The sequence below is a fragment of the Gopherus evgoodei genome, chromosome 7 (assembly GCF_007399415.2).
Source record: "Gopherus evgoodei ecotype Sinaloan lineage chromosome 7, rGopEvg1_v1.p, whole genome shotgun sequence".
Taxonomy (NCBI): Eukaryota; Metazoa; Chordata; order Testudines; family Testudinidae; genus Gopherus; species Gopherus evgoodei.
Window position 1 is genome coordinate 121,199,795 of NC_044328.1, and position 20,325 is coordinate 121,220,119.

Sequence of the window (20,325 nt, forward strand, 5' to 3'; positions counted from 1 at the left end):
AATTTTTTAAGCTATTGGAATAAAGGAGGGAGAGAGGGTAGTGTGGGTGCAGTGGGGAAAAGAAGCATGTGGTTGGTTGTTGTATTCACAGAAATGCAAAAACAAAATGTCCAAAAAACATATACCCGGTTGTAGCCTGGGCCTCAGAATAATTTTAGTTTAATAGCTGATTCATAAAACATTTGCATAGGGAATGGTTTTCAGAACACACGTTGTGGCAACCTTTTAACTCTAGCAGTGCCATATTTCGGGAATTGTTCTAGACACATTTCTAGTACCTGATAGCTCAAGAATACAGTTTGTTTTACAGTAACTATATGTATCTCAGTCTCTCTTTTATTGGTACATATTTTGCACATGTTTATACACCAAATTCTGTGTGTTAATTTTTCCATTCTTTGCACAACCGTATTATTTATTTCTAATCCACATAAAACATGAAGATTCTTTGAGATTTAATTCATGTATTGCATGTACCCATTTAGATATATCCAGCATTTTGTAGTCAAGTAATATAAAATTATTTTTACCATAATTTCTTAATCTTATTTGCGTTTACCTAAATGGTGAAAAACAGCTGTTCAGCAGAGTTTTTCTTAGATCTGAAATAACCGTCTACTGAAAATATGTGTTAAAATATAATGAGTGATGGTAACAAGCAGTAGTCAAAGCAGGACAGAGGGAAAAACGGAGGTATTGATGAAGACCTGCTGGATAATACTCAGATTGCTTATTCATCCTGGTAACTACTTTTTCCTTTTTGTTTATCCATTTCACTTAATGATTTTCTGTGTATTGTTACAGACATCTCAACAATGAGCATGCGCTGGATGATAGAAGTACAGCCCAATGTAGAGTACAAATGCAGGTTGTTCAGCAGTTAGAGCTACAGGTAAAATGAAATTTATTTTAATATTACCTCAGTACTGATCACATCCAATTCTCGACAGCAGTAAAATGAGTTCTGCTTTACCCACTATGATTGAAAACAAGCTTTCAAAACCTACTTGTAGTAGTTTTAAAAACTGTCAGAGAAACTGCTGCTTCATTTCCTCTTTCCTAAACCATAATTTGAAAAGAAATAGGAAGCTTAAGCAGGCTCACTGATTGGGAATCCATTAGTATGTGTGTGATGCATTTTATTCTCAAATCGGGGGTGGGGATTCACAGGGAGAAATAGGGGCGAATGGAAAACGTTCCCTGTGGTTTAGAGTTGCTGGCATGGAAGAAATGATCAATGTTTGTTTCAAAACACTGCCTGAACTGGCTTGTTGGTGGTCTCTCATATACTAATAATACTGTCTCTCTATTTTTTTTTTATTTTTTGCCATTTGTGGCAAATGAGTTTAAGTGCAAAGAAAGGGGGTAAAATTTGAGCTTATTAAATGTGCAATTTCAGAGGTATGACCCATTTATGTAACTGCCTTTTAAAATGCTTTTGAGTTCTTTCTATCTCCCTGTGCCTCACTGCTCTAGCTGGACGACTTTGACTGTGTGTCTGTGTGTAGTCAAGAGGTTAGCAAAGGAGGGGAAATTAAAACAATGTTGTACATTATATAGTTACCAGCCATTGAAAAACCTATTTTGTATGCAAGACAGCAGTGTGGAGATATATGGAAAGCCTTGGGCTAAGTACAGAAGATAATTACATTTGGAATTTTACTGAGTTAAGTCTTTTATAGCTTCAAATAGTTGTAGAGAAAAATCAGCAAAAACACACTTAAACTTTTTTGTTGTTACTTTTCAAGATAAGCATTTTTTTAATCCCTTTTATCTTCTTATCTTACAAATTAGCTTTTTTCTTTCATAGATATTCCTAAATTTTACTTTCAGTAACACTGCAGTCAAGACAGTCTTCCACTATTAGCTGAAGCGATATAAACTATTTTAATACAAGTTTTATAAAAATCAAACTACTAGCTGTAAAATAGCAGAGTCTTGCAGAAATTGCTGTGAAAAATGGTTTGTTATTTTAACAAGTTTCCTGGGTATTAAAAAAAAAAAAAATCTACAGTCCTACTGGTGGACTGAGATATAAGATAATCTTTCACCAACGGGCAATAACAGTTATGCTGTAGGTAAATCTAGATTGGATTGTAGTCTGAAGAACATTATAGGCTCTGTTGTATTAATTTAAATGAATGACCGGGTTATATTAACACCCATAGCCCATTTATTCCATCTAAATAAATACAACAGCTCAATCCTGCAGTCCTGTGATCAACAGGAGTTTGTATTGCCTAGGGACAGTCAGATGAAGCGCTGCACGAAGAGTTGAACAAGGTATAGGTGGTTTTTGATAGCTAGTGCTTTATAATCGTGTGAGGCTATTGTGGTAGATTGATCGGTGTTACATAATACTAATCGGAGTCAGGGTTTGAGTCGTGCTAAAATGCTCCAGACCACCGCTCTGGCACTTTTTTGGGGAGCTGAAATGGTGTCCTTCCAGTACAATCACTTACTGGAAGTGCATTCCGGCACTACTTTTTTAGTTACAGGAGCACTGATCATAATGAGTGAATGATGATCCAAGGTATGATGGTGTTGGAAAAGACCTCTTAGCTCAGAGTCCGTTCTCTGAAAGGGCAGGATATAGTCCCTGATAGGATACATCTCCCATATTTAAATGATATTGCACTTGATCTTAGCTGAAAGTTCATTGCTCTGTGATAGACCCATAAGCAATAGATATGATACATTAGGGTCTTCTGGATCAGGCATTTGCACTTGCATCTTGAAAATAGAGTGAAAGAGATACCAGAAGAGAAATGACCCTTAGATTTTAGTGTAGCAAAGATAATATTCATGGGCATAGACTAAACCTATTCCTCAAATAATGAGTTATGCAGAGTAATTGGGGCGTTCCTCCAGCAACTAGTTAATCTAGGTTTGGCCTGTTCTGTAAAAAGCCTTGATGGAACAGAGGGCTGGCCCAGCAGTACCATTTGCAATGTAGTCACCTAGCCCAGTGGAATTTGGACAGTCAGATTAAGATCATGTTTTACATGGCTATCAAACGACTCTGAAGCAGTAACAATACTCAGTCAGTACTGCCATGTATGGATTGGAGTTCTGTGACCTGGACAGGGAAGGCATGGTGTCCCGTTACCAAACCAATTTACCCCATTGGTACTCGAAGTGCTAGATTTCAGCTTTGCCAAGAAATGGGCTGGTAGTGACACAAAATGATGAGGGCTTGTGATCCTGGCAATGGGCCAAATTCTGCCCTGTCTCATACCCCGTACTCCTTTCCTGGAGAGAGGTAGAATTTGACCTACTGTGTTGCAGTGGCTATATCTAGGGGAGATGATGTTGCATAATCATATTGCAACTTCCTCATGCTTTTAATGGAAACTTATCCATATGATACCAAGGCATGATGCCACCTTTGGTTTGTGACTCTCCGAGATGCCATTAGATGCAGAATATCCTCAGAGTCCCTCTTGCACAGGTGGTGGGTATGTGTACATGATGAGTCCCTTCTCTCCTCCACACTCGAGATGTGGCTCTTTGTAGGGAGAGGAAGTATCACTGTATCGTCATGATAATACTGTTTCTTGTTTCTGTGGGGGGTGGGACCCAAATTAGCTGACCACATGCTCAGCTCTTCTGACACTTGCCTCATACTCCCGTGATCATCAGTCTGCTTGCTCGCCCTGAAACAGCCTGAGCAAGTGGAGCACTGTTCCATTTCTGCAAACTCTTGAGGAGCCAAATGTGTGCTGTAGATTAAGTACCAACCTACCATCTGATGTCATTCACTGCCCCTTCATTGAAGCATCTTCAGAATATGAATTGTGATTTTGTACTTCTGACTGCATCCATTACATTTCTTGTCTATCTCATCAGGAATAGCTCTTTTAAATTATTTTTCCTAGAATTAATTTTATAACTGAGCTTTAAGGCTAAGTATTATATTTGGTTTGAGCGTAATGGATCCAAATTTGATTTTCTCTCTCGATTTCTCTCTTACTATTGTTAATCTTATGTATAATATTCTGTCAACATACACATACAGAGATATCCAGTGCAGCTTAAGTGAGGGTTCTTGCTTTGACGAATGCTCATGGAAACTAACATCAAGTCAGATTTGTATTTGGACAGAAATATCATGAATCTTTGGTCTCACAGTATCACCATCACAAACATACTTGAAATACCACAAGCAACATAGTCTTCTGGTGTTTTTACATGATTGAAACCGTGTTGACATGATCACCATTCATTAGGGGAACTGCAGAGAGAGAAATGAGTGGCTGGGAATGAAGGAAGAATAAGAGATTAAGGTATAAATACAAGCAAGCTACATGCCATTCTGTTTAGCTAGGCCTCAGCTGAAGGTAGTGCATTCATTTTTGGGCAACAGATTAGATTAGAAGAGTTCGGAGGAGAGCAAGAAAAATGATGATAGGTTTGAAAAATAGCATATAAGAGGGAAATATGAAGATAACTGACCATTGTCAATGCAGAGAAAAGGTTACTTTGGCCCGTTTTCAAGGATGTAAAGGGATGTTATAAAGAACACAGGAAACCATAATCCTTACTAGTGACAGGGACATAACAATCTTGTATTGATTATTATAAACTGGTGACTGGCCTCCTTTCCCCTCATCTTCAGGCTGTCCAAAACGCTGCTGCTTCCTTTCCTGCTGGTCTGGATGCATTGTCCCTTCTGAGTCCTGTTCTCCCTAACCCCCTGATCCCACCCAATGGCTTATTGCCTAAAATCCTTGTCCTTATTTTCAAGACCCGCTGTTCTCCTCTTTACTACCCCACCCTGTGCACCTAGTCTTCCTCTTCATCTCCATTTCCCATGCTCATGGCACTTTCTTCTCCTGGGCTGGCCTTTGTCTTATCAGCAGTGTGTCCTCTTTCCGCCCTCCCTCTCCTGAAGTGTCCAGTGTCCTGTGTTTGTGTGTGTTTGTCTTAGATTTTAACCACTTCACAGCCAGGGGTGGTATGTGATTTTTTTTATCTAGGTTTATAATGTGCTGTATAAACTTACAGTATTTTGTAAGTGGTTTGCAATAATAATTGGCAGGATTAGCAGAACTTGGGCACCACAGTGAGCAGCACCTTATAAAATTGACTAAAAATACTAGCTAATACTTCAGAATTAGAAGATTAAGTGGGCAGGTACTCAGAGCTAGATTGGACACTTACGTGTTAGGGATGGTTTGGAGCTATTGAACTCAGACCTTGTCTACACTGCCATTTTACAGCGCTGCAACTTTCTCACACCCCTGAGTGCTGCAAGTTTCAGTGCTGTAAAGTGGCAGTGTAGACTGTGCACCAGTGCTGGGAGCTATTCCCCTCATGGGGGTGGTTTTCTCCAGCACTGGGACTACACAGCCCCGTTAAAGTGCTGCTGCAGCAGGGTTTTAACGTTGCTAGTGAAGACATACCCTCAGTCTTGCCACAGTGCAGAGAAGGTCCAAATGATCCCCTGAAGTCTAAATGGTTGTATAGCATTACGGAAAGGAACAATGAGAAGGATATAGGGGTAAAGAATGAGTGTTGCGGCAGAGGAGGCAGTACTTTGGGAGTTGACCTGGGTTATGAGGGTCCTTCTCCCCACCTTCCTCTATCAGAGTAATCCGTTTTAGTGCTGAAGTCAGGGGAGTGGATCTTACCCCATACACATTTGGAATATGTGTGTACATGCACCTTCAGTCAAGTGCTACTGAGAGGCTAATGTACAGCAGGGCATTTTGGATGACTTTTGCACAGTTTGACAGAGCTAATGTATTCATCTCCTGTCACAGAAGATCATCAGGGAAACAAACAATGCTTATAAGTAGCTTTGAAAAGTCAGAATACGGCCCATTTAAGAGTAATGCTAATCAGTTTATTTTCTGTGCATAACAAGTCTTTCTCAAAGAATACTGTTAGTAATCAAGTGCATTTTCTGCAAAAAACACTAATAGTCCCCATTTCCAGACCTTTGGAGCCCTAGTCAGTGCCTCACTGATGAGAGCTTCCTCACATCAGTGGCCTAACAAGCCCTCATGACTTCTTTTGAATGATCTAATTGAATGGTGGGGTGGTACTAATGGAGTTATGGTCTTGTATCCTCCTGCTTCCTGACCTAATGGAAAGCAGTTTAAAGAAATTCTTGGGATTTTTCACTTCCATTTGCTGCTTTGAAAGCGAGAGACTTCTATTTTTCATAATTTAAACTCCTGCCTAACTGGAGAAGCATTCAAATTCTCAGACTATGACAAAACATTAGTATGTGTCTGCCTGAAATGTCAAGAGGATCTTTAACAGAATTCATCCACCAAGTACTGCATTAAAAGAATGCTAAGATGGTGATGGAGAACAATAAAAATAAGGACCTTTCCAGTTCAGAACGAAACATACTGTGCCATGGGAACAATGGGATGCAGAAAGAAACTCGTTTGGGTTTTCCCCTTGTGCTGGGTGTTAGAAAACTGCCTATTCTTTGCCTTCACTGCTTTCACGCAGACATTTTTCAGTTCTTGATTTTGATGGGAGTATTTATTTTATTTTGTTTCTAAAATAACAATCTTCTGCAGTGTTTAGTCCATTGAGTGAAGATTAGTGTGCAGACTAAACTGCAGGCAACTCACGTGCCCAGCTATTCAACAAATAAAATGATTGAGAATGGAAAACCGCACAGCCACCCTTTCCCGAGACTAAAAGCATTCATTGATTTGATTTGATTTGATATACATTAATGTATATGATGGGTCAGACCCCCAGTTCCTCTGAAAAGACCACAGGAAGACCTCAGGGGATGATTTTCCACTAGATTACTCCATCAGGAGTGTGAGGTTGGTACCCTACCTCTCTTTGGAACATCCAGGGGATTTGGCCACTAGATCTTGAGGGATCTGCTATAGACATAGGAGTCTCTTTCCATCTCCTTCCAGCCTTGTCGTTCTCCCTTTCCATCATTGGCTCTCCCAGCGAGGGAGGACTTCTGCACAAAAGTTTTCTCTCGTCACGAGCCCTCAGATGTGCCAGGATAACTGAACACAGGCCCGGATATTGAATTTTCAAGTTAAGGCCTGACTGCTGGAAAGGGTGTCATTGGTGAAGGTTGTTTTTCAATATGGGCGCTTGTCTGCTGTGACCCTAACTGAAACCTCAAGCCTTGCCACTCAGGCTGGAGAACCTCCTTCAGAAGGTAACAGTGTTTGCCTACAACCTATCAACGATCAGATTTGTACTGCTGACCCAGTGTCGTAAGATTCCATATATCAACGCCAATCCTCTGAGCTATCAGGTGCAATTCAAAAAAAAAAAATAGTGACATGAAAATCTCAGTGACTTTTGTGTTCTAAAAGCACAAAACCAGACAGTTACATTGATTTTTCTCCCTTTAATTCCTCTTTGAAACCTTATATGCCAAGTTTCAAGCCATCATGACATTTTGGCACAGTTAGAAACCCCTCCCCTTGGGCAGATTGACACACCCTTAACTGTAATGTAGTGAATGGGGATTTATGACTGAGTTTTCTTTTACATTCATTTAACCCAGTTTTACTACTCTAAACAGATGATTCTGATAAGTAGGGCAGAGTTATTAAACTTTCCCTGGAATGTGATTAGCTTTCTCCTCTTGGCACCAGGAATTTGGATTTTCTAGAGCAAAACTCAGACTTGATAATGAATATGTGAGAAAACTCTCAATTTCATGGGCCTGATCTAAATGCCATTGAAGAAAATAGGAATCTGGTTATTGGGCATGTGTAGTAATTACAGAACCTTTTTACACATAGAAAGAGCTTTTGAGGTTCCCCAAAACAGCAAGCTTACAGTCTGATCATTGCATTCTAAATGTATTCGCAAACTAGCTTCTGTACAAAGAAAAATCTTAATCAAGGCAGTATAACGTGAGAGTCCAAGCAGCCAGACTGTGACTTGCGTGGAGATTTCAGTAGAAAATTTAAAGAAAACTGAGAAGACTGAAGCATATCATTGGGCGGGGTGGGGGGGCGCACATGTTTACACATGATGTGCAAAATAGAACTGTTTTCCCCAGTGCTCACGAACGGTGTCATAATTGAATCACAAAGAGCAAAAGAAGCATTCCTAAAGTATTGTGTGTTCTGGATTTCTTTTGGTTTGAGCAGTATTCAGTTGACACTAAGGGACAGAACACTATTAAAATAGTTTCTAATATGGTTACACTTTCCTAGCCTGTTATTTAAAGACATGTGCCAAGGGGATGCTATTTTAAATTTCTGCTCACAGTTAATACCACCCTTGGTCAAGTTTTTACCCCACCTTCCAGAAGCAGTATGGCCTGGTGGATACAATGCTGGACTGGGACTCAGGAGCCCTGGGTTCTTGTCCTGGCTCTGCCACTGGTCTTGTGGGTAACCTTGGGCAAGTCACATCCCTCCCTGTGCCTCAGTTTCCTCAGCTGTAAAATGGGGCTATTAATACTGACCTCCTTGGCTAAGCACTTGGAGACCTTACTGATGAAATGTGCTCTATAAGAGCTATATATTATTGTTATAAGAGAGTAGTAAGTCACTCTGATTTTAGGAAATGTTTGCTATTTAAATAAGCACAGTGCTTTCTAAAGCTGCCTGTTCAAATTCTCGGAGGCTGCCTCATGTGGTTTCACCACTCCTGCCTCTTTGCTTGCTCTATGCACCACATGAGCAGTATGTGACATAAAAGCTATATTCTGTTTTTGTTTTTGTTTTTTTTGTGGGTGGAGGGAGTTACGTTAAAGCAAGAAAATATTTGAATGTGAGTGTTAGATGTATAATTTGCTTTTTGCTTTGCCTACTGAGCGTGAATAGGATTGGTTAATAAACATGATTCACTATTGTCTTTTAGCTGTCAGGGCTGTGGTGACCCCCTTGGTGCCAGTAGGTCTAGCGCTCCTCACTCAAGGGCTAATGCGTTTTGCTTTGGAAAATACTGACACCCAGCACCACGAGTTAGTTCGACTTCAGAAAAGACCATATACAATTTCCAAACTACTAAGCAATAAAACTGTTTTGTCATGTCTGTGGTGCCAGCTGTTTAATCAGGAATAAGCAGAATTCTGGATTTTATTCATCGAAGTAACAGAATTTTTTTTCTTCAGCTTGCAAAAGACAAAGAGCGCCTGCAAGCTATGATGACACACCTGCATGTGAAGTCAACTGAACCAAAAGCCACCCCTCAGCCTGTAAGTACTTTTCTGTGCAGAAACAGAACAAAGCCTCACAACACCCTCTTTTCCTGTTTCGCACCTCAGAGCATAATACAAAAGGTGGCCTACTTTAAAAGACTGTCAAAATGAAGAGACAAAAATTGCATCGCTAGTTGGTCGGCTTCAAGTATTCACGGCCACATAAACTCGATTTTCCCACAATCTTTTTTCTTCAAGGGGTTTAAAACTAGTCTTAACTTTAAATGTCACATTGGGCCTTTTTCTACCCTCATGTATATGCATGTAAAGCCCCTCTAGGTAAGTTGAATTTGCATGTGACCAAAAGGAGCATTTGGACCAGAGTGGTTTTAGTGCTCAGGGTAAAATTATATTATATTTAGGATATTTATTTCACTGTGATCCTATCCTAGGTTCAGATAGTGTAGACTCTAGTTGCATGTATGTTTCGATGATGGTAATAAAAAACAAAATCAGTATCACCCCATGTCAGTTGTTAAAGTACTTACAGTCCATGAAACCCCTATTTATCCAACTTGCTCTCAGAAGTAGCTTGTGAAAGGGATAAACTTTACAGGCTGCACTTTATAAAATGTTTGGTCTTACAAGTAAAGATGGTCTAATAGTCAAAGCCAACTGTTAGTTAGTACCTGTAAAAGGCAAATCTAGCACCTTGTTCCCTGAAGCAAATTGCACTTCAGTTGTTGTTTTTTCATATCAGCAGAATGCTAAAAAAAAAAAAAAAAAATTCCTCATAACTTCACATGATCATTCAAAATGGAGAGAGTGCTTTGCTTCTTGATTTTAAGATTTGTAAGATTTAAAGGTACACTGCCTTTATTTGATTTTGCTTTGAGTCATTGTGTGAAAATTAATTGAGCGTTGACAATCTATAGTTAGTACTAGCAATTTTAATCAATATGCAATGATGCAGCGTAATGGCCAAGTATTGGTTTATCTGTTTTGACTGATTTTATTTTTCTATAAATAAAGCAAACACACACCCATATACCTTTATGATTTATGGTGATAGAAATAAAAAGGAGTCAGACTATTAACCCAGCAAATATGGTAGCCTGCCAAGATGCAGTTGGTAGACAAAATTAATGTCTGAAACAGAACACATTACAGAGATAGAGAACATAAAATCATTAAACACTTTGCACGTCCATTTTTACTAGAGAAGAATTTCTCAGTTTCCATGTAGTTGGAAATAAATGGCTGCAGAAGTGGATAGAGAGGTACCAGAAAGAAAATTGCAGAATATTCAACAGCATAGGAGCAGGAGTCCAACTCAATTTCAGCAATGCCTTTTGGAGGAAGTTTGAGGGTGGTGAATATAAGCCCTTCCAGAGATTCCAAAAATTGCTTAATCCAATGGATCAGGATGATCACAAAAGGAAACTACTTAAAGTACCTGGAAATAACTCTTCCTATCCTTCAGATCACATTAAACTGAAATCGCATGCTTTATTATGTTGTGGTCTAGACTATAGACCCAGCAGAATGCGGAGAAGGGGGTTTGGTTTCTATCCATCCTACTGGATTAAAAATTGAGAGTGGAATAATCTGTGGGGGTCTCAAAGCATTCTGCTGAGAGACTTTTTGTAGCAGCAGTGCTCCTGAGAAGGAAGGATTAAAAACTAAAGGGAAGTAATCTTGGGGAGGAGGGGACAGCTCAGTGGTTTGAGCATTGGCCTGCTAAACACAGGGTTGTGAGTTCAATCCTTGAGGGGGCCACTTAGGGATCTGGGGCAAAAATTGGTCCTGCTACTGAAGGCAGGGGGCTGGACTCAATGACCTTTCAAGGTCCCTTCCAGTTCTATGAGATTGGTATATCTCCTATTATTATTATTTTTTTTTTAATCACAAGACCACAAGTGCTGTTCGGCTAGTGATCAGCACTCAGTATCAACAGGCAGTAAGCTTTCAGTTGTGTTGTAGGCTACAAAGGTACCAGTTGGTGTCGCCATGCAGATTAGTATTAAGCAGCCAATAACCAGGGAAAAGCGGCAGGAAAAAAAAACAAATGGGGAAAAATGGGCTGTCTTGATTAGTATTAAAAAATGTTTTACATTCTGGAAAATTATAGCTTTGATGGGGACCTCCCACTAAATTTATTTTTAACTGCTCTATTGAAAATTCTGTACCACTAGTCAACATTATCTCTCCGTTGCTCAGCACAGTGTTTCTTTATTAAAAGAAATAGGCATGAATATTTTTGACTGAAAAATTAATAGCTTTTGAATTCATACACAGCAGGTTTTCTTTTGCAAAGAAGTCCAATATCGCTGCACAGCACTTCTATAACCATTTATTTAGAGTCCAAGTCAAACCTTTGACAGCTAGAGCAGTGTTACAAGCCAACATAAAGAACTCCAAGATGTAAACCAACAATAGGCAGTCTGTGTGAGGTTTGCCATTGTCAAATACATAGATTGTTTGGATTAGTTTATGTAAATGTACTGTTGTATTACCCTTTGGAAAAAAAATCACATTTGTGTATGAAAAGTGGTTTCGTTCACAGGCAGCATTATAAATTCCTTATCCTTTAACTTATATGTTAGAAGTAAAAATTGGTGCCTGACAGGCCTATATTGTGTGACACTCTGTTGTTGGATTGAAACTGTCTTCTTTTCATTTATTGAAATATAGAAAAATTTATTATAGCTACCATCTGATAAATCAGAAATTATTAAAATATGCATAGGTGAAGCATTTGAAAATTAATTATAAGAAGTAGAAGTATAGTGTTTTGCACAAATTCTGCTTTTCTTGCGAAAAAAATACACAGACTGTGCTAGACACCAGTCCTTTTAACTCAGTGGGGTAGAACTTTGGTAAAAAAGATCTGATGACCATTACTACACTGCAAAGTATTTTTTACATCCAGTAATTAATTTTGTTCCCCACCATAACTAATACAAGGTGTATGTTAGGATTAATATATTTTTGGTACATCTGTGATTTGAAAGGAGTCACTACCGATCCAAACATAGCAATAAACTGGGATTTAAAATTACAGCTTTTTAATGACTGCATGGAGAGTTTATGGGAATTTTTTTTTGTATTTAAAAGCTCTTAATGCTTATTTTTAAATCGTTCTTAAGTAGATGGCAAAATGAAGAGTGAACCATTATACTGTGTGGCTCTTAAAACCAAATGGCCAGTGTGAAACAGAAATGGCAGCCAAAAAGCGATGATGTAATCTTGCCCCGTTTAGCTATATCACATCAAGTAGTATAGTATTTTTGGACTGTTCAGAGCATAGTCTAACTTTGCATTCAATCTAACTCTGTTAAACAGCAACTTGTCAGGTCTAGTCATGTTAAGGAATGTGTGTCAGTCTTTAGATTGCTTTAGCACCTTGGAATAATTGATATCTTGGAAAAGACAGTGGAATGATCATGTTTTTTTAGCCATAACAAATCACTAAGGTCCTAATTCAGCAAAGCACTTCAGTCATATTAAAGTCAATGGGACTTAAGCATGTGCTTAAGTCCTGTGCTAAATCGTGACCCAAACTGGAGGCCGACAGGGAAGTACATGCAGCAGTTCCCTGTAGAGCGGCCTTTGTTGGGTGTAGAAATACCCGTTATTCTGGGTCCTACTGCTGGGAGGACTCATGAGCAGAGAGCTAGAATTGGAGGCAAGGAGGGGGAGGAGCTACAGAGCCATTGTAATAGTAATAATCAATACACTGTTTAAAGGTGTCTAATTGTGACTTTATAACTGAGATGCCCAAGTGTGTAACATTTTAAAAAGAAAATGAACTACCTCATAGTTTACTGCATAAGGAATATAACTCCCATAGCTGAGATTCAAATACTCCAAAATGAATTCAGTTGACCTTGGGGAATACGCTGTGATGCATTGTGTAGAGGTGGAGATTTTTTTCAGTGTTTAAAAAAACGACTACAACAGCAGCTCCTAAGAATTTTTTATTTTAGTTTTGCTATTAAGGTTACCATATTCATTCATGTCAGAGGTCAGCATTCTAGAATAAATCAGAAGCTTGATCTGCTTTGGGGTATTAACTAAACATAAAAGAGCTACTGCCTAGACAAGAGAAAAAAACAAGGACATTCTTTTTATTCTGGCCAACAAGACGTTCTGTGTACTAGGTAGTACATCCATCTTTATGAAATTGACATAAAATTTTTAAAGAAATTGTTGGCATTTTAAATGAAATGCGCTGTTAGAGATTCCTTTTAAATAATATTTTCTTTTACTCTAACCACAGCAGTTGCAATTGTTTTTAAATACTGTTTTTAGCAACTGTGAAAACAAAGTATTGCAATAAAATAGCCTTTTAACTGTTTAGGTAATGACTGAGCATTTTAGCTGCTGTAGCTGTACTTATAGTTTGAAAAATAATGATATGCAGCAATAAAAAGAGATTCTCAAGTACAACACACAAAAGCTGTTTTTATATAGTGTTTTTCATTAAGTCCCACTCCTCAACTTGGGTTTCCTTAGTATTCCTGCCAATAACAACACCTGCTAAGCGATTGTTGCTTGCCAGATCCTACATCTAATGCAGTAATCTGTCCAGGCTGAAATAGTACAGGAAGACACAGAATTTAACAAAGCTTGATGCTCTGCACCCCCACTTCCCTTCACCTTCAGCAGTCTCTGCACCAGGTTGATTAAGGTCTAGAAACTCTGTGCAGTTATTTAATCAATTTCAGCTGTGATCAGAGTGGCAGCACCAATAGCAGAAAAATCAGTGCCCTAAAGCAGTAGGTATCCCCCAATGTGACACTTAAATTTTTTTCTTTTTAAAATGTTTCAGATTCTTTATTTGCAGCCACTGTTATGTAATCTGTTTACATGGAGAGAACTCAAAGGGAGTCTTAATGGGAGAGCCACTTAATGGAAATCTATTTTTATGGTGTGAAGGAGAGGGTTACCTTTCTGGCTTGTTTATATATATATGAATTCTTGATGAGTAGTCAGTCAGCATCTTTAAAAGGGAGAAAAAAAGCTATTTCTTGAAAGTAAAGATTAATAACAATAAAAAGCCAGTCAGAATATTGGACACTGACACAATGATGGCATTTCTGATGGTTATATTAGAGAGGTGTGAGCTACCTGTATTGTAAAATCCTTCAGTAGTGGAATTTGCAAAACTACAGGACTTTAAATAGATATTTCAAAAACAAAAACTCCAGGGAGAAATACTCACTTATTACAAACATTATTACTGACTGACTTAACCCTTTGGGGTAGCGACTGCGTTCAATGTGCTTGGACAGTGCCTAGCATATTATGTGCCCAACTGTAAATGCCAAGAACAATACTCATTAAAAAAACCAGCTTGGTGACTAGCATTCAGTATCCTGCAGCAAAATTGATACCTCATCAAAAAATGGTACTTTGTGGGAATCTTGTCGTATCCAATCTTGGCGTGAACAACTTTTTCTAATCAGAGCAATTTGTTTTTAAATAGAAAGCACACAGAGAAATTCTGTAGAGTTTCCATCAGGAAAAGAAATCCTCCCAGTACATTCCCTTCCTGATCTTTGCCCTGCATAATCATCTTTAGCAGCCAGAAGCACAGAGCCTAGACATTTCTTCATTCCTAATTGATGATGATATTAAGATTTAATCATTTACAATTAAGATTAATATTTTAAGATTACAACAAAATCAACACCATTCATAATTTGTTATTTTGCTCTGATTCACAATTAATTTTTAAGTCTACATTTTATAGATAACAGTGAAAGCAGCATGTTGAGCATTAAAAATGTAGATGGTTGCGCTTTTTCTTCCCTTTGCCTCATTACATACTTTTGTCACCATAACCAGTAAGGCTCAGGCCCCTCCAAAAGCAGGACATGGTGTCATCAAACAAAACTTAAAGTCAAACTTCTCTAGCAATTGACAAGGTCGACATTTCATTAGCTTGTTGGTTCAGTCATACAAATGGCAGTCGGAGGTGAAACACACTATGCTCACAGTGTTCCAGCTTTTTGTTCTTTCTTTCCTCACAGACTGCAGTCATGTTTAATTTGGAAACTGGGCTCCTTTGGCAAATTAGCAATTAGAACAATTTTGTGGGAATATGTATATGTGTCATTAGTTTTCCTGCAAATTAATAGCAAGAGCAGAGGTCAGGCAGAAATTTTCCACTTGACTGCAGCTCCTCTGTTGAGATTTGGCACTTTGTTTTGGAACAGCCACAGCTGCTCAAAGCCACAGTCTTCCTTTAAGAACTGTCTTTTAATTAGTTTACCTCATAGCCATTATTACAAATATTACTGCCTCCCCTCCTTGAAATAAAATTACTGTTTCTACGTTTCTACAAAATATTCCAGTGACATCTTGCACCACTGCACATTGATGGTGGGGTCATTCGAATGCAGTGTTTAATCATTAGATCACCTCCATAAGCATCTCCTAATTAGAGTCCTTACAATACAATTTTATCTGGTAATTAGCTGAGATTGGCTGCTTCCTCTGTAGCTTATTAGTGGCAGCCCAGCAGTGGGTGTGAATCACAGTGTCATTTGTCAACTCCCTTAAAGCCCCTCTCTTTGCTCTTTCTCTCTTTCCGTATTTATTTCTAGTTGCTACCTACGCTGGAAGCCTAAAGAAATTACACTCCATTCAAATTCTGTAAGCAGAGAACATTGACCTTTGCAGATTCTTTCTTTGCAGTTTTCTAGTGGAAACAGATTAAATGTTAAGTTTCTAAACAGTTAAAAAGAATCTAATTCTTTTGAAATGGAGTAGTTTGGGCAGTAATGATGAAACAGTATCAGTGATCTTTCCAACAGAAGAGAATGTCTCCTGAGCTTGTGCTGTGGAGGGGCACTTAAAATTGATGCAGATTTGCTTGCAGTTATTGGACTGTTAAAATGTCCATTTAGAAACTGAGATTAAATACAATCGATTGTATTTCATGGTGAGACCTGTCAGTTTTACTATCATAGTCATTATTACTCCTTTTATTATATGTAATAGATGGATAACAAGGGGATATTGCTATATGTGCACCCCGATATACCCCAGTGTACTTAAATTTAAACAGGCAACAAAATGACTTGGTTTCACTCTCACACTATATTATATGTCATATTTAGAAACATAAACCACACCCATTTAAATACTAACACAGCAGGTATATTTTGAGCTGTATTTATTGGTTCACTTCATTTCATGATTCTTCAGGAACTCAGGACATATATTTTATTGCCTTTTCTAGTCTTTCCTTCCCCCCCCCCCACCCCTTTGGATCATATAATCCTACATTTCCTTGAAGTGTTAAATATTTTCCATTCTGGGAAGAGACTTTCTAGGTCTGCATGAAGAGACATGTGTTTGCAGATCTATTTCTCCCAAACTCATTTCTTTGGATCGGTACTTGAACTGACAGTACACGCAGTCCCAGCTGCATAACACTTCACTGTGTAAGCCTGTTGGGGCTAACGTTTCCTTGAGCTTTTTCTTTTTCAGATTCAAAACAGAGAAGCAGGAACAGTTTATGTATTGTTCACTTGCACCCTTCTTGTGGGTTATTGGTGTATTGTGCTGATATCCATTCTATAACATTAGAAAGGTTTTTTTTTCCCCTCCAAGTTTTTTTGGACAAATTCTGTTGTTTTATTTTATTTTTTAATAAGAGAGCAATTATTGGTAGCTACTAATGTTTGAGACATGCTAATGTGAGGGTTCTTATCTGGTTACTTTCATGTCAAGAACAATAATAATAAGTCCTATGGATGTTCTGGGGCGTGTCTTTATAAGAACATACGAATGGACCTACTGGGTCAGACCAAAGGTCCATCTAGCCCAACATCCAGTCTTCTGACAGAAGCCAATGCCAGGCGCATGCCTCAGCTTCAATTGGCAGTGTTTTAATGTCAGGCAAAGAATATTAATTTCAAATAAACAGAGTGAAATCCTGGCCCCTTTGAAATAAATGGGATTTTGCCACTGATTTCACTGGCGCCAGCATTTCACCCAGAATATTGTTCACAATAATACTTCAAGGCAAGTAATGTGGAAGTACTGAAAGGAGCCCTCTTCTCAGGCCCCGTTTCTGATGGAGCAGTTTGGAGCCCCCTTTCTGATGGGGCAGTTTGGGATCATATTATTTATTTAAAGTACTTTACCAAGAATGGCCCATTGCAGTGAAGCATCTTGTTTCGAATGGTGCCAAAGGAAGGGTCCGTGTTACACATGCAGACTGATGAAATAAAGAGAAGTGCATGATAAAAACAGTTACATATGGCTATCGGTTCTTGGGGAAGTCACATTTTAAAGCCTGCTTGTGGCTAACTGTCATTTTATTACATGCTTGTAAGTTTCTGCAGGTAGCACAATTGCATTCCACACCAATGAGAGAAAAGAACAGTCATTTTTTGCTGGGCTTAATTACTGCAGTATTTCATGCAGTATGATTAATTAAATTATTCTGGAGTTACCTATTCTGGGATTTGCGTTTAAAATGGATGAACGGAAAAAGCCCAAATGCTGTACTGATCTTCCATTTTTTCCTAGTGCATTCCTAACAAAGCATTGTCTTTATTTCAAACCTGATGTCTTTGAGGAAATATCCAAAAACAGATCAGCTGCAGACTATTAACATGTAAATAAGAGATGTGTGGGTTTTAAATTGCAAAACAATGGAACAAAAATAAAATATTAAAATGAATATATACAATGAGGTGTTGTTTGAAAATTGTGGATTTTTGTCCTAAATCTTCAAAGCCTGAGAGCAAGCATTTTTGTTTAGTGGGTTACAATATTTTTTTTAAATATATCATATAGACAATTATACATTCATCCTCCTGTCGTGGATTTTAAAGGAGGTGTCACAGCTAAACAAGTATTTAAGATACATTCTCTTTCATTTAGTGGTTGCAAACACTATTAAAGCTGGAAAATATTTTCATAATTCTTAATTTGCAAGAAATATAATTTCTAATAAAGTTTTTCTCACCCTCTTTTCTCTCATCCTCAACAGCTGAATCTGGTATCAAGTGTCACACTGTCAAAGACTGCCTCTGAGGCGTCTCCACAGAGCTTACCTCATACTCCGACCACCCCAACTACACCCATCACTCCTGTCATCCAGGGTCCTTCTGTCATCACTACCACCAGCATGCACAACGTTGAACCAATCAGGAGGCGGTGCCCTAATAAATACAATGTGGCCATTTCTTCAGGTAAATTACTGTCAATGGCAAAGGCCATTATTTGTTTTCTCTTGGAAATTGCAAAGGAAGCTTTGATTCTGATATTAACAGAACAATTGCTCTTATTTAGCAGATCTTGCTCAGAACCAAGAATTTTATAAGAACGCAGAGGTTAGACCACCATTCACGTATGCATCTTTAATTAGGCAGGTAAGTTGTTCTCGAAAACCACATTTCGCTCCAAAACTGTCCTTTTACATCCACCCTATAGATTAAATAGATTTAGAACGCTTTAATGTGCAGGCATGCTCAAACCTTTCCTATAAGGGTTTTGAGAATTGCAATATATAACATAATTGCTTTTGATTAAGTATTACAATACGATGTGATTATTAGGAAATTCATTTCACACAACAGTGAAAATGAGCCTGTTTAAAGATGGCAAGTCAATTATCACAAGCTACAGTAATCTCTGATCCCTAGAATTAATCTGAGCTCTAAATAATTACTGAGCTTTAATCAGCTAGTGAAATGTTTTGCATTTCTCTTTGATTCTGCTTTATGACTGACTAATAAATTAATATTTCTGTAAGGAAACAGAAATAAAAACTCAAAACAATTAGATAATTCCATTCTGAATCTTGCCATTGAACTGTTAAATACAGCCATTAATCTTAAAACACATTGTGAAACCCTCTTTTGGGTTTTTGCTCCAAATCTCATTTTTTTTAATCCATTAAGGTAAAAATGTAGGTGTGTTTGCTGGGGGGTTTGTCATAAATCATCATGCATTTTATTTGCTTCACAAGGCTATCCTCGAATCTCCAGAAAAGCAACTAACACTAAATGAAATCTACAACTGGTTCACACGAATGTTTGCTTACTTCAGACGCAATGCAGCAACGTGGAAGGTAAGATTTGTACCATGTATGCCTCTTGCCTTTGATATTTGAAATGTACAGAATAGACATTGCTGATGACATAACAAATTGTAACAGCATATGGACATTAAAATGTAGATCAGCTGTTTTGACACACACAGGGTGTCTTATCCCCAGGAACAATTTGATATTTGGCAGAAAAATTCTTCTGACTTTGAAAACCACTAATTGAATCCCCATTATTGGCTTTTATGTTCTGTGATTGTACCACCAGTTGATCTGTGTGATTTCTCCTAGTAGTGAAAGTCTGGCTTTTCATCCGGAACATGTAGGAAAAAAGGGTAAAGCTATCATGTCAGTACAGGATATGCAGTTTGTCTTGTTAGTTACATAGCTCTTCATTTTTCTAGCTGTGTGACCACAACAGCCATCTTTTCCAGGGATGTATAGACAAGTTATTTCTCAGTCAATTGGTACCTGACTAAATTAACATTCCAACTTATTGTAACCTTAAGTGGTTTCTGGAGACACCAAATAGAAGTTAATTTGGCATAATGCTGAAGAAGCAAGCCAAGGAAAAAACATTTAATTTAACAGATACAAGAAACTAAAAATTTCATGCCTTAAATTCTTACTGTAGGGTTCTGTTGTTCAGTTAGATTTTTTTATATATATAGTTGCAATTTTCACGGCTACCCCCTTTCCCTTGCATGAGCTGTTATCATAGCAACTTAACCACAGTAGCCTCTAGGGTTTGTGTGTACTACTGGATGAATCAAATAACAGGATCTTACACTGAAGTTAAAATTATATCTCGGTGCTTGTAGTCTCTGTTGGTCCAGGTAACCCAGAAATTCTTGAACAAATTGCCTCCACACCAGCAGGTCTGATAAACGTCCCCTATACCTGCTGTTTTCTTTCATTTCTTCTCCCTTTGCCTTTCTTATTCTAAAACTCAGGACAACTCCTTCAGAGGATGGAGTAGAGAGGTCTTCTGCTTCAGCGACTCATTGGAAAGTTTATTGTATTTCACTTGTGTGCTTTTGTTCCTCAGCGTTCCATTGCCTTTCATTCAGATGCCTCGGGGCAAAATTGTAAATTTCAGTACCACCTCTGAGATCTCAGTCATCTGAACCTAGGAAATGCTCCGAGATTG

The 20,325-nt window shown here is 38.2% G+C and overlaps 1 protein-coding gene across 19 annotated transcripts in view; it reads left to right on the plus strand.

Moving 5' to 3' along the window:
* The window catches only part of FOXP1 (forkhead box P1), a 507,886-nt gene that overhangs the window by 464,170 nt on the left and 23,391 nt on the right, over positions 1 to 20,325 (plus strand). For 16 of the 19 annotated variants that reach the window (XM_030568517.1, XM_030568515.1, XM_030568514.1 and 13 more), the window contains 5 exons: positions 805 to 892; positions 9,074 to 9,157; positions 18,117 to 18,318; positions 18,419 to 18,498; positions 19,098 to 19,199. In XM_030568517.1, the coding sequence (XP_030424377.1) occupies positions 805 to 892; positions 9,074 to 9,157; positions 18,117 to 18,318; positions 18,419 to 18,498; positions 19,098 to 19,199 (556 nt within the window). The remainder of the gene's footprint in view (positions 1 to 804; positions 893 to 9,073; positions 9,158 to 18,116; positions 18,319 to 18,418; positions 18,499 to 19,097; positions 19,200 to 20,325) is intronic. The other 3 variants (XM_030568527.1, XM_030568530.1, XM_030568533.1) reach the window with 1 other exon arrangement.